At 48.5% G+C, this 15,460-nt stretch overlaps 1 protein-coding gene across 1 annotated transcript in view; it reads right to left on the bottom strand.

Moving 5' to 3' along the window:
* The window catches only part of INO80 (INO80 complex ATPase subunit), a 147,461-nt gene that overhangs the window by 119,879 nt on the left and 12,122 nt on the right, over positions 1 to 15,460 (bottom strand). Inside the window, exon 2 of the mRNA XM_075927122.1 lies at positions 2,409 to 2,594. Coding sequence (XP_075783237.1) covers positions 2,409 to 2,551 — 143 coding nt within the window. The 5' untranslated portion in view covers positions 2,552 to 2,594. The remainder of the gene's footprint in view (positions 1 to 2,408; positions 2,595 to 15,460) is intronic.

Below are 15,460 nucleotides of genomic sequence, written 5' to 3' on the forward strand. Positions count from 1 at the left end.
AGTTGTGTGGGCAGAACCTCCAGGCGAGGGCAGCACAGGGACAACTCGCAATGACGCAGCTCCTTCTGGGGGGATGGATGTGAACTGGAAGATAAAGGCTTTATAGGCTGCAGCCCAGAGCCCCAGCTTTTAAAGCACCTTTCTTAATTGGGCCCTACTGCTAGGACCAAGGGAGCATGTCTCTCCCCCCCCTGCTGTGGCAGTTCCCTACTGATCTTGCTGCAGCTGGAGAAACATGCTTCTTCCCTAAAGCTGAGAAGGAACCCTGCTCAACACTACATAGCTGTCTCATGTGTCATTTCCATTCTCAATGCCCCCATGTTTCTTAATGCTGTGTTTATAGAATGAACAATCTCAGTTCCTGACCTAATTTTTTGTGTGTGCGCATGATTCTAGGACACCCTGAAAATTAAAAGCAGGTAATAGAGTGAAATTTTGGGAACTCCCTGCTGAGGTAACCCCAAATTCACCATATCTATTATTCTGTGGCATAACTATTTTCAAGGTAATTTGCCTCAACACGCATTTAGAGTGCACTGAAAAGTAAGAGCTAGTCTCTTTAGAAGCTGTATTGTAGAAAACCCATGACCCGATGACTCCAAAATTACACCAAACTTACCCTGGTTCCCCACTGGCATAATACATTTTAAGCCAAACTGGATGTGCCTGTATTATATAACACTTTGAAACACGGTCATATTTTGTTTCTATCCTTCCATCTAAGACAGAGGTGGGGAACCTTTTTTGAGTTGGGATGCAGTGACCCACAGAGAAAAAAAATCAGTCGGAGGCCCCACACAAGTGAGAAGCAAAAAAACCCAAAACAAACTCTCACTGATGTGACCTCCAGTTGAGAAGGAGAAAGACTTTCCCCACATTCTCCTCGCACATCAGAGCCTAGGGGGACCCAGGCTGGACCACCACTGCAGGTTCCCCAATACTGGAGGAGGACTCTGAGCCTCAAGGGCTGGATCCACGCTAGTCAAAGGATGCATCTGGCCCCCGGGCCTGAGGTTCCCCACTCTTGATCTAAGATTTGATTACCAACAGTTGTGAACCCGTTTGCAAAATCAGAAAAATTTCCAACTTTTGAAATAGTATTATACAGATGATTCTCTGTGGCATTCACTAAACGAAATGAGAAATCCACCGATACCAGTTTCATGTGGATTCTCTCTACATTTCTCCACACATACACACACCTCATCTCTGAGAGGGGGGGGGGGGGAAGCCTTTAAAAGAACAGATTTTTTTTAAATGGGTTATTTTGAAGGAGAGCCTGTAACTTAAGCACTGGAGCAAATAATCACAGGTTTGCATCATTAACTCTATTTCTGCTCTGATATTTCATGGAAGTTTTCTAAGCAATCATCTGCCTATATATATTCATATGTATTTTTGAGAACTTTAAAAAATGAGCTCTTGAACAGAAAGGTCTGCTTACCCTTAACTATACTATTGCTCTTTGATAATGTAACAAAAGAAATCATAAAAGCACTAAGTAGTGATAAAAAAATTCTACTCCTTTTTACATTTTCTTATGAGTAGTCAATTTCCTAACTTGCCCCCTTCCCCACAAACCTTTTATTTCACATAAATTTCCATACAGAAAGTGAAATGTCTGAATTAAACAGATTTACTAAAGTCGCGCTTAACTAGTACATGTAATAATATTTTACACTTACACAGCACTTCTCATTGGAAAATCTCAACATGCTTTACAAAGATGGCAGAATGGTTGGTTTGTTTTTAAGAGAAAAAAATTGTTTTTCTATTTGTTTCCTACCACACAATTTGGTATCTGACGACAGTATTGAGATGTTACAAATGATTAAGGGCCAATTCCCTGCAAAACTAATTTTAAGATTTAATAAAATAAACCTACTTTTTAGTAAAAGCTTAGAAAAAGAATTCTTGACCATTATATCTGAACTAATAATCAGCGAAGTAACCAATCAGCATGAGGTAAAAAGTCCACAATACAAAAATCCTTGGAAAAGCAGGGTCTATTCCATAGCTGGGCAAAAAACGGCCCACGGGCCTCATCCAGCCTGCCAAGCCCTCAGATCTGGCCGGTGGACGCAGAGGGGAGTCATAGGTAGGCTCACTGCCTGCCCCCATCACCCACACCTCGGAGAAAAGCGGATGCTGCAGGTATCTATATGAACAGCTGTGAGCCTGGGGGAGGGGGCAGATGCTTCACATGCTGCTCCCACCTCCAGCACAATCCATTGGCTTTATTCCTCTTATTTGGGGTAGAGTACAGGGCAAATCTGTGATCGATTTGATGAGTCATCACTAGACCTGCTAAATCGACCCCCTACATATCAATCGTGGCAGCATAGGATCCTGGCACTAGTGTAGATTAGGCTGGGTATTCCCAGCCTAAGACAGAAGGTTTTTGGTACCTGGATATACTCCTGTTAAAGATGGTGGATGTCTGTCGTAGAAACTGATCCAATCGCAGAGCTTTCTCCAGACACTGCAGATAGAGGGGCTTCGCCAGCTCTGTGCAGCTGCCATCCTCTTTGGCACCCAGCTCCGAGGCCATAGAACAAATCTCTCCTCATGCACAGAAGCCTCCAAACACACAGCTGGGTGAGAACAAAATGTGCCCATTACTACCATCTCAATTACAAGAGGCTGCAGAGAAAGAATTAGGTGCCCTGGGAGAATGTATTGCCTATTATTTTATAGAACCCCAAAAGATGCTAAGCACAGAAGACCATGAAAAATAGGATTCCAAGTCAAAAGAGATTATAGTTTAGAGATTACTGAAGTAACCAAAAGATTCACCAAGAACAATGGAAAATTGGGATGATGTGGGGTGTGAAACAGGTTTCCCAAACACATACCATGAAATCAAAATGTCTTGGAACAAAAAACTCTAAGCAGAAAGACATTTTTAATAAAATCAACAGTAAAGTTGTTGCTCTTTTCTGAAGTGTATCTTCATCCTGTTACAAACAGGCCTAACTGTTGGTACCTAGATATTAGAAACAAAGAGTCTGACTTTGGAAATTAAACCAATTATATATGTTCAAATCATATATGTTCAAAAAGTATGGCATCAGGAAAGATCATCACTCAGATTAGTTTTATTGCAGAGTCTGCTACTATGTGTGGTGTTAAAAAAGTCACTTCTCCCTCAGTTTGTGCCATAAAATGGGAATAATAATAATACATATCTACCTCACACAAAAGTGTTTAGGGGACTCATTGTTTCTACGGCACTTTAAATATGGCAGTAACTTTTTAACAAGAGATTACATCACACACAGTGGGAGACCAATTGCCTGAAATAAGTTTCAAAAGAAGCCAGCAATTATGCTGTTCTACCGTTGCTACATCATTGGCCACTTTTGTCCCCAGCTCATAAAACTTTTGTTCCTTCCTTTGATTAGCTCTCAAGCACCTTATTTCAATATACATTTAGGATATAAAAATTTGTTTAAAAAGGTAACCGTGTAACTACTAAAAATCCCAGTGGTTGCATGGTTACACACCGCAGGCTCTGCAGTATAAAGTAGAATGAGATTTATACCGGGGAGGATTCACTGCCAGCCCTGAGCTTAGGGGAGGAGGCTTTGCTGCCACAGTGAAGCCCGCTCCCTGGGAGTGGGGCTGACAAGGACTGCTGGTCCCACTTCCAGGGAGGCTTCATTGCAGGCTCTGCAGCCAGCTCCCTGCCAAGGCCGGCCATGGACAAGGACTGATCTAGCCAGAGCAGTCCAGCTCCACGGGGCCCTCTGCAGGCACGGGAGAAGAGACCAACCTCCAGGATCCCCACATCAGGAAAAGGAATGCCGACGTCTATGGCCAGATTGCTGGCAGTCTGGCCAACAAAGGGCACACCCAGATACTCTACCAATGCCCAGGAGGGCAGGGTGGTGGAGGATGAGGCTGCGGCGGCAGTGGTGGCAGCGGCCAGCCAGGCGACTGTGCCCACCAGCCAGGACCTGCTCCCCACCCTGGAGCCGGTCGCCCCCCTCCCAGGAAGTCTCCCAGGCTGAGTTTATAACTTTCCCTATCTACATGTGGGGGCAGGTGACAGGCTGGGCATTCTTCTCCCAGCCAACTTGACCTGGGGATCGCACAACAACCTGTACACTTGCATGCACTTGGAGGACCAATCCAGGGCACTCAGCACAATGACCCTCATACAGGAACCCGTTGGTTCTTGTCACAAGGTTCCTGGAGAGGCCTGTCTTATTCCAGCCTCTGTGGTGGGACACCTTCCCATGACAAGCCACCACTAAGGAGTCTGGGGTCATGAAACTCCACAGCAGTGCCCCACACAGCACAGGGTCATGCTCACACTCAGGCAGTGTCCACTTCTGATCAAGCATGGTTATGTGGAGGAGACTGAACCCATGCATGGGAACCTTCCGGGGGAGGAAGAGAAGGGGAAGCCGGAGACAGTGCTACAGGGAAGTGGCCTGTGCTGCTCACACACACCTCCCCCAACACCTGCCCCCACCTCCAGAAGGCAGGGATGGACATTCTCTTTCTGTGGGATGCCGCCAGTGCCAGACCCAACGTGTGGGGGACACCGAAGGAAGCCAAGGTGTCCTGTCGCCCTTTCCTGACCACAGGCCCCAACCCTGGCTGGCACATTCCCATGCCTGCTTGTCTCCGGACTGTGGGTGTTGTTTGTGATGCTCTCCCGGGACATCCGTGCCCCTGCAGGAAAGTGCCCACTGTCTAAGCAACATATGGCCTTGCTCGAAGCTCATCACCATCATCTGAAACAAGACCTTCGGTGTCTGCTCAGAGATTAGGGCTCGGGATGATTGCCCTTCTCACTTTTCTTTGCAGGTGGGCCAACTGCAAGCTTGGCATGTCCCCCACCTCCCATGCCATCTACCTAACTCTGCAGGATCCACAGGTGGAAATGCACCCAAAAGGACCTCATGAAGGAGCAGATAATCTGCCTGAGGTCCATCAGCCAGGAGTGAGGAGGAGTGCCAGGAGCGGGGTGCTGACCGGGAGGAGTGCTGGGCTGAGCCGGAGCAGAGGGGCCACCTGAGACTGGCTGGCATGCCATCACGACACCACACTCCCCTCCCTCACTTTGGTGATGGAGTGTATAGTGTTGTGCATGGAATGGGCCACCAGCCACCTCCCCGCCCCACCCATGGTTTCCCCTCCTAACCTTCTCATGGGCCACCAGAGTCTCAGAACATGGGGCAGTGGGACCTTTTGGGCAGCCGAAGCCTCCTAACCACCCGGAGGCAGTTGCCACTCTCAGTCCCATCCCTAAGTCACCACCCCTCTTCCCCCACTCCAGGTTCTTTCCCCAGTCCCTCCCCTATTCTACATCCCCCCCCCCCAATAAAGAGTCCTGTTTTTGCAACAAAGATGGCTTTATTATTTGCTCTGCCGGGAGGGTGGAGGGGAGGAGAAGAGGGGGGGGAAGGTGGAAAGGGAGGGCAGGGGAAGGGAGGGGTAGGGAATGAAAGGCACATTCAGGGGCCCCTTGTGGAGAGATATGTGGGAGAGTCTCACAACTGGCTTTGCATGAAACTCTCCCTCAAGGCCTCTCTGACGAGTAAAGCCCCTTGATGTGCTCTCAGAACGGCACTGGTGTCCTCAGTGCTTTTTTTGGGACGGTATGCAGCGGTACCTTTTTTTGGGAGCACTTGCTTTTCTCCAGCAAAGCCCCCAGCCGGCCCTGGGAACACTCGTGCCACGCTGGACGCAAGTCCACTCAGGACAGGACACACGGCAATGAAAGGGACCGTGACCACACTTTGGCCCCGGTCCCTTATTTTTTGCTCAACAAGTTTTCCCCAGGCCCTTTTTTTTTGTTTTTAAACTCAGCAACCCTAGTACTGGCACCTTTTTTGTTTACAAAAAAAGCGCTGGGTGTCCGACTACTCATTCCCTAGCCAGAGATTCAGCCTCAGCACCCAAACCTGGCAGAAAAGTCTACTCCTTGCTTTCACAAAGATTGTGGAGCACATAGCAGGTCACCACCATGAAGGGGATGTTGCACTCACTGAGGTACAGGTGGGTTAGGAGAGTCCTGAACCTCCCCTTTAAACAGCTGAATTCACATTCGATGACCATGCAGTACCAGCTCAGCTGGGCATTGAAGTGCTCTTTGCTGGAGTCCAGACTGCCCTTGTAGGGCCTCATGAGCCAGGAGAGGAAGGAGTAGGCTGTGTTGCCCAGAATGACAATGGGCAGGTCCACTTCTCCAACTCTGATGGTGCGGTTGGGGAAAGAAGTGCTAGCATGCATGTTTCAGAACAGGCAGGAGTTCTGGAAGATATAAGTGTTGTGCGCCTTCCCCAACCATCCAATGCTGAATTCAGTGAAGTGTCCCTTGTGATCCATGTGGGCCTGAAGCACCATGGAGAAGCACTCCTTTCTGTTGATAAAGTCCAAGGCACAGTGGTCAGGATGGCGATGTGCATGCCCTCTATGGCTCCCCTACAGTTCGGGAAGCCCATGCCAGCAAAGCTGTCCACATTCCCCAGAGTGACAGCCCTCTATAGTAGCACATGGTTGATGGCCTCTGCTACTTGTATGACCACAGCCCCTCCTGTGGATTTCCCCACACCAACTAGGGATGTAAAGGAGTAGTCAAGTCAACTACTTGCATTCCTACCCCCCACCCTCTGTAACAGAGACAGAAAGAGGAGAAGCAGGGGCTGGTACCAGGAGGAGCTGGCTTAAAAATTGGTTCCCTCCCAGCACCATCTCCATGGTACCACCCATCCCCGCCTCCCTGCTGCTGCCTCTATCAGAGGTGGAGGGGAAGGGGCTGCTTCATGGCAGCACACCCTGTGCCAGGGGGGTCCCAACTTTCCTTAGGGATTCCCCACGCACAGGGACTGCTGCTGCGAAGCAGCCCCTGTCCACAGCAACCCCTGTGCACAGGGGTTGCAGGTGGCTGGGCAGGCAGCCCAGCTCAGTTCTGGCTTGCGCTGGGTGCGGGACACAACCCCCCTGTGATTCTGCAATTTAAATGCAGTAAGAGCCAGGGGGCGGGCTGCCCAGCTCCTACTGCCTTTTCAATTGCAGAGTTGCAGCAGGGTTTGGTCTTGCACCTGGCATGAGCAGGAAATGAGCTGGGCTGCCTATCGACTAATGGAGTAGTCGATAAAAATTCTATTAGTTAAAATTAGTTAAATACCCACATTTTAACATCCCTACACTATACTGGTTCCCAACAGAGCAGTAGCTGTCTAGTATGATGGGCTTCACAGGGAAATGGTCATGCACTTCTGCACGGGGATAGCGGGTTGCATGCAGGTGTCCTGTCACCCGAGGGCAGGGGCAAGACACTCAGAGAGCTCGAGGAAGGTGGCCTTCTGCATGTGGAAGTTCTGCAACCACGGCTGGACATCCCATACCTGCAGGACGATGTGGTCCCACCAGCTTGTGTTTGTTTCCTGCCATCAGAACCATTGTTCCATGATGTCTAGGGGATTAGGGGGCATGCTCAGCAGCAGGAGCGCCAGGATCTGAGTGAGCAGGGCTTGTGGTCCACACTGGGGTTCGCCCTGCTGGTCATCGTCCTGCTGAAGCCACATGCGGGCAGTTTGGAAGTACTGCGCCATGAGGTGCAGCACAAGACCCATGAGACTAGCAATGCATTGCAGCGGCTCTGGATCCATGCTGTAAGTGCTGTGGCACCCACAAAGGTGACCAGAACACATGGCGGCACGTGCCCACTGTGTCCCTTTTGTGTAGCACGAGAGGGAGGCAGTGGATGAGAGGGTTGTGAGACACAGCCATAGATAGGAGCCCCTGAAAGCACATATTGCAGCTTGCCTGACCAAGCAACCACAGGAAGTACAGGCAGTCCCCGACTTACGCGGATCCGACTTATGTCGGATCCGCACTTACGAACGGGGCTTTTCTCGCCCCGATGCTCACAGGCAGCGGGTTGCCACCCATATCCTCCGGGGCGAGAAAAGCTTCTCCTGGTCTCCCTGGTCTGGTGGGGGAGTCCAGCAAAGCCGCTGGACCCCCCCAGCAGACCAGGGGGACAGGAGCAAAGCCACCCAGGCGGCGGGGGTTCCATTCCCGGGGCGGCTTTGCTCCCGGGCAAACGAGCAAAGCCGCCCAGGTGAGGGTGGGGAGAGAAGCTACTAGTCAAGCATATGCTTATCGGGTAGTCGACTAGTCGTTTACATCCCTACCTCAGAGTGCCTTCCTCTGCTACAGGAAGCTCCTGGCCAGTGGGAGGGGTATTCCTGCAGCTAGAGACTTGTGGAGGTGGGTCCAATATCCCCCTACTTTTGAGAGCACCTGCTGGGCTGGGTGGGGGGGAAGGGGACAGGACTTGTATTTCCCTTGCATGGAAGCTTTGCAGGGGCGGGAAGAGAGGATCAGACCCACTTCCAGGTACTTTTTGGATTGAGATCCCCCAGAATTACACCACCTTGAAATTTCAGATGTAAATATCCCCTCAAATTTTGTGGCTCAAGGATACCTTTTGAGACACTGTCATTACACACGACACAAACCAAAAGAACTGTTTAGAAGGGCAGTTGATCTTAGCAAAGAAACTATAAAAATCTTCAATAGCCGTTATATGGAGCTTCCCAGCCAGGAGTATAAATACATTTGTTCAGCTTGAGATTGCTGTTTACAACTGAACATCATTATCACATACATAGAGTCTTAGCAAGTGAGCAAGAGCAGCCATGCAAGAGAGGGACAAGTCCTTTGCTTCTCCAGGCCAGCAGAGATTCACTGGGAGAAATCAGACCTACCTCAGAGTGTCTTTCTCTGCTACAATAAACTGAAGCTTATTATTTTAAGATTATGCTTTTAGTCAGGGGGCTTCAGATTAGGGATGTAAAGGAATAGTCAACTAGTTAACTATAGATGCAGCAAGGAGGACAGCAGGAGCCAGAGGTGGGGGGAGCCTACTTAAAAGCCAGTTCCCCCCAGCATCATTTCTGCGGTGCCCGCTCGTCCTCCCCCACTGCCTCTATCAGAGGCGGAGGGCAGAGGCTGCTGCTGCAAAGCAGCCCTTGTCCACAGCAACCCAGCAGCGGGCAGGGGCTGCTTTGTGGCAGCAGTCGCTGTGCACAGGAGGTCCCAAATCCCCGCGCATAGGGGCTACTGCTGGCTGGGCAGGCAGCCCTGCTCAGTTCCGGCTCGTGCCGGATACGGGACAAAACCCCACTGTGGCTCTGCAATTTAAAATGCAATAGGAGCTAGGGGGCAGGCTGCCTTTTAAATTTAAATTCCAATACTGCCTTTTAAATTGCAGAGCTGCAACGGAGTTTGGTCCGGCACCCAGCACTAGCTGGAACTGAGCCAGGCTGCCTATTGACTAATCGAGTAGTCGATAAAAATTCCATCAACTATTCAATTAGTTAAATACCTGCATTTTAACACCCGTACTTCTGATACATCATCTGAAATGAATCCTGTACCCATTTTTAGCCTTGATCCTACAAAGACCTTTGAGTACAGATTTGTAGATTTTAAGGCCAGAAAGAATTACTGTGGTTACATAGCCTGACTTCATGCATAACAGAGGCCATCAGACTTCTCTGAACTGATTTCTATTTCAAGTTCAATGGGTGTGGTTGAACTTGCGCATCTCTTTTAGAAAATTATGCTGTTTTGATTTAAATTTTCAGCAATGGAGAATCCACCACAACTTCTTGGAAAGTTGTTCCAACGGCTCATTACCCCTACCATAAAAAAAAAATTGTATCTTATTACAAATTTGTTTAGCTTCAACTTCCAGAAACTGAATCCTGTCATACCCTTTGTCTGCTAGACGGAACATCCCTATGATCAAATGTCTGTTCTCCAGGTAAATGTTTATAAACTGACTGAATCATTCCTTAACCATCTTTGATAAACTAAATAGACTGAACTCCTTAGATCTTTCACTATAAAAACATGTTTTCTAATCCTTTAATCATTCTTGTGGCTCTGCTATGAAATGTCTCTAATTTATCAACATCCTTCTTGAATCAGGAAACACCAGAACTGGATATCTGCACTCCAGTATCATTTTCATCGTGCTAAATACGAAGGTACATAGAAATTAAGACTGTGACCTTAAATTTGGACCTATCGAAAAGGGATGCAAAATCCCAGGTAATCAGTTAGCTGGTTAAACCTTAGGTGTACCAAGGTAACTGATTGTGCGGGATCCCATGCAGGGAGACCAGCCCTAAGTGTGTGGGGAAGGAGGGACAGCTTCTGTTTACAGCCCCCCTGCACAGGGGGTTCCAGCTCCTGATCCCTGAGGGGCTGGAGCAGCCCTCCGCCCATGGCAGGCTGTGGGATGCTCCCAGGTACTAGTTAACCAGTACCCAATGAGCATCACCCATTAATTGTGATGGTTATCAGGCAATCTGTTAACCATTCACATCCCTACCACCAAAACACATTTGCTTGACTCCAACTTACCAGCCAATTCAGGTGATTTTGTATCCGTGACCTGCCCTCTCCATTATTTACTGCTCCCCCAATCTTTTTGTCATCTGCAAATCTAATCAGTAATTATTTTGTTTTATTCCAGATTGCTGATAAAGATCTTAAATAGCACAGGAAGAACTGAACTCTGTAAGACTTGGCCAGAAAGGCACTGATCCTTAGCAAAGTAATGGAATTCCTGAAACAGGGCTAGATTTAATAAAGAACTAAAGGAGGCTATTAGTGCCAGTCAGTATGGGTTTATGGGAAACAGACCTTGTAAAACTAATTTGAAAAGAGTAAACAGAGTGACCTGGATAATTATTGGTACATTAGGTTTTTGCCAGTCCTCTAGAACTTCTCCAGTGTTCATATATTAATTCATAGTCCAGAGCACAGTTCCCTTCTAATGTGGGTGCTGCACAAGTGCACACCAACAATTTGCCTCCTGCCCACCTCATTAGCATAACCGCGGCATGGCTGCTCAGATGCTCCAGAGCAGGGCTGTGTGGAGGGGAGCTGCTCCACCCCAGGAGCAACTGGGCAGCCACCACGCAGTCCTGGCCCTAGCTTCAGCCCTTCTCCAGGGCTTGAGCTGTGGTCAGGGTGGGCTGCATGGTGGCTGCCAAAGCTGGAGCCTGGGCCGTGGTACTAAAAATAGCACCACAGCTCCGGCTCCAGTCCCAGCACACGGAGGCAGCCGCCTGCCATGTGGAATCCCACATGCAAGGACTGGAACTGAGGCCGTGGTGCTGTTTTTACTACTGTGGTCTGACCTCAGCCACCATGCAGCTCCAGCCCCAGCTGCTCCCAGGGTGGGGTTGCATGGTGGGCAGCTGCCCAGTGTGCCAGGACTGGAACTGGCGACAGAGAAGAGTTGAGGAGCCACGGTGTGAAAAGTCAAGCTAAGCAGCTGATCGCCAGAGATGATGGTGTTGAGGATTGGCAATGCAGAACCAAAAGGAATGTACAATTCGGAGTAGGGTAACGAATTCTCCATCTGGATTTTCAATAGTGGCAGGGTGGGGCATGCAGAGAGCCATTAAAAGTTGAAGCTGTGTAGGGATAACATATTAATGTATTGAAAATGATTCCCCCAAATGGAAGTGACTCCCCATAATTTGTTCCCCACAACTTAAAGTGTTTAGATTTATTATTAATTATTATTATTATTTGTTAAGATTGTTAAATGTTTAGATTTATTATTATTGCCCCTTTAGAATATAATGTATTAGGTCATGTAACTTAGAACTGTTAAGAATATAATCCTATGTAGCCAGAAACAGCCCCTTCCCCCCGCCCCCGTGTCCCAGGGCATGCTCAAGATTGTGCAAGGGGGCTGCTTGAAATTGACATTGCAGAGATACATTGTAACAATGCATTGTCAAGCCACTAACTCTGCTATGGGAGCCAAGCCCTGTAATTGACTAAGGGCATTGTTACATAATTGACACCTGTTCTCTTTAAAACATTGTAACTTTACTCAGCACTCAGAGAATGTTTTAAGCAATACCACCCAGAAACTTTTGTAACTACAACTTTTATTATTATACAAAATACTGTATGGGAAACATTAATTAGGGAATGTATGTAAGAGAAAGAGAGTGCTTGGACGATGAATGAATGGTTCTGAGAGGTGCCAGCCTGAGAATACAGCAACAAAGGGCTGAAGAAGGCGTCAGGTGCCAGTGCAACCAAAAGGTGTCAAGTGGAGAAAACCAAGTACTGGAGGTCCACCCGATGAGATCACTGATGAGCACCTGGCAGCCACCCTGAAGACATCAGCATGATGCAGCAATTTCCATAGACTGGCATAGGAAAAAATTCCTATAAGAACTGGACTAAAAAACTATGGAATCAGAGTCCAAGGTTCTGCTGCCAGCCTACCAGAAGCTTCAGATGCGCATCTGATCAGGACTTCGCTCCCCACTACCATCACTAGTGTACAGAATACCTGGCCAGTATTCTGTCACAAGCAACTTCCAGGCTGGTAACTATAACAAATACACAGAACCTGAATGAATGAATGAATGAATGAATGAATGAATGTTTATATGTATAAGGGTTAAGTAGTTAAACAACGTTGTTTACTTCTATCTTTTCTTTATTTTTTTATTATCTTTACAATAAATGTGGCTTTTTGCCTTATCCCCCTCATAAGATCCTGCTTGCTTTTATTGGTACAACAGCTGCACTTACAGAGACAGCCTCAAGTGCCTGGATATTTTCCCCACCACTGTGATTAGTTTTTTTAATTGTACATCACTCCTTCATCGTACTGAAACAAGATAACCGCTACTGTTGAACAGTTACACTAGATCCAGTGCGGATTAGTTGGTAGGTGTGCAATGATGTCACAATGGTGTTCTCCCTTAAAGATGAGCATGAGCTATGGATAGCGATCAGATGAGTCATTTAAGATTTCTAATGGTGTCTCCCTGGAGTGACTCTCAAATTTTGATTTCCTTTTCCTTTCAATATTTCTATGGCTGTTTTTTTGAGTGGGGGTGTTTACAGCTTATTTTTTCTTTCTTTCACTAGCAGATTTTCTGTGACTATTTACCACAGTAACATCAGGTTTCATTAATGTGGAATCTAAAATGATGATTGATGGTCTGTTAATGGACATCCGGCATATGGAAAGTTTCATATCATCCTCTTACAAACTTGAGTGTAGAGTAGACTTCTGTGTCCCCTTATGATGGGGTACTGAGACCCCGCACTCAACGCCCGGGATTCTGCGCCCTCTCAGAGGCACCGCGATGCGCATACCGGCTGTGCGCCGGTTGCTCCCAAGCTGCGGCTCAGCTGATTAGCACCACCACAAAACGCATGCCGGCTGTGTGCAGCTGGAGACGCCGCAGCGCAGCTGAGGCTGCCTCCGCCCCGCCAGTGGAACGGAAAGGGGGGGGGGGCGACGCAACACGCCAGACGGCGCGGGGGCGGGGCGCGTAAACCCCTCCCGGTGCGGCGGGAACTTCAAAACCCTCCAAGCCGTGAGAGGCAGGAGAGAGAGGAGGAGACTACCTGGACTGCTGGAGAGTGGAGGGATCTGGATGTCCTCGTGAACGTCTCCCCAGGGCGCTCAGACGCCGTGAGTAAAGATACCCCCGCAGAGGGGTGGGGGAGGAAGGAAGTAGCCCAGGGCAGGGCGGTGAAACAGCCCGTGGGCTGGCGCGTTTAGGGGCACGACCCTGCCAGCTGGACCGAGACTGGAGCGCAGTCTCAGTCCTTAGGGCCCTGGGCTGGGGCCTGTGAGTGAGGGCGGGCCCAGGCCCCTCTTCCTTCCCCCAACCGAGAAAAAGGTGAACGTGATAGGATCCGATGTGCAGAGATAAATTAACCGGCTGGGAAAATGGCTGACCGCACCCCGGATCAGACCGAGGGAGGGGGCACGATCACACCCCTGATGATTTGGAAATGAGAACCTGATTGAGCAGTATGGCATTACTAAGTTATTGCCTACTAGGCTTCCATTAATTGGAATACTTCACCAGAATTCATACACTTAAGTGTTCTTAGTTGCAACAAATGTGATATCCAGTACTTTGCCATAATATAATTTCATATATGTTGTAACTAGTGATATATATGTATATGGTAATGCCCAAAGGCCCCATTGTGCTAGACACTGCATAAACACATAGCAAGAGACAGTCCACATACCAAAGAACTTAATCTAACTAGACAAGATAAATACAAAGGTGTAAAGGCAAACAGAAGGGAAGTGATTTGCGCAAGATCACACAGCAGGTCAGTGGCAAAGATAGGGATAAAACCCAGACCTACTGACTCCCAGTCCAGTGTATTATCAGCAGAGGAGGGAGCGGGAGAAGGGGCACCATCTCTCTATAGCTATATATTGTTTACAGTGTAATACTGATTTGCACTACATACCATATGCTTTGCACAGTACTCTGTCATCAACATTGAACAGTGATCTTAGCTACAGGCTGCCCCCGACTTGCAACGTGATCGGTTCCGGAGATAGCGTCACAAGTCAGGAGCATCGTAACTCAAGCCCACATTTATGACAGGTGTTGTATGCCCTTGTAATTGCGGGTCCGAGGATGTAAGTCGGGGGATTTCAGCCCCTTCCGCACTTACAGAAGAGATCGTAAGTGCGGGGATCTTAAATCGGGCCGTCGCAAAGCAGGGGCCTCCTGTATTTCAACTGTCAGTATCTCTCTCTCACTCACAACAAAGTGCTTCTGTATGATGTGGCTTTATCATCATATCATGTTCTTTCAAACACCATGACTTTTAAGGCCTAAATCCAATTCATTTGATGGCCACTAATCTAGTTCCAAACTGCAACAGCCACCCAAACCAAATATACAGGGCTCGACAAACTGCGGCAAAATCCACTGGCCAGCCCTGCACTGCGCATGTGCGCGCCACCGGTGAACGGGGCAACTGGCTGAAATCTACTCGCCTCAGGCGAATAGATACACAGATTTGTCAAGCCCTGCTAATACAATAGCTTTACTAGAACAGAGAGATAGGTTAGAAGGATTCAGATTAGGGATGTGAAGGGCTAGTCGACGAGCCGACTATCCAATAAAGTAAATGCTTATCCAACAGTCAACAGGCTGTTTGACTAGTTGCTCACCCTACCCCATTGCTGCCTCTATCAGAAAGATGCAGCGGGGGGCGGGGGGGGGGACAAGGTGGCGGTACTTCAAAGCAGCAATGCTGCGTGCAGCCTGAGGCCATACCCCAGGCTCCACACGGCGCTGCTGCTTTGAAACGCCACGTGCAGCCTGGGGCCATACCCTGGGCTCAGTCTGGCACTGCTGCTTTGAAACGCTGTGTGGAGCCTGACACTGGGCTCCCCGCAGTGTTTCAAAGCAGCAGCACTGCATGGAGTCTGGGGTCAGTGGGGGAGTCCCCAGCTGATCCCAGGCTCCCCCCAGCACTTTCATCTTTGAAGTGTAGCAACAGGCCTAACGCTGTTGCTACACTTCAAAGGCAGAGGCGCCCTATCGACTAATCAAATAGTCGATGGAAAATGCATCAACTATTCAATTAGTCAATTACTCGCAATTTAACATCC

Source organism: Pelodiscus sinensis, chromosome 4 (genome assembly GCF_049634645.1).
Source record: "Pelodiscus sinensis isolate JC-2024 chromosome 4, ASM4963464v1, whole genome shotgun sequence".
Classification (NCBI taxonomy): Eukaryota; Metazoa; Chordata; order Testudines; family Trionychidae; genus Pelodiscus; species Pelodiscus sinensis.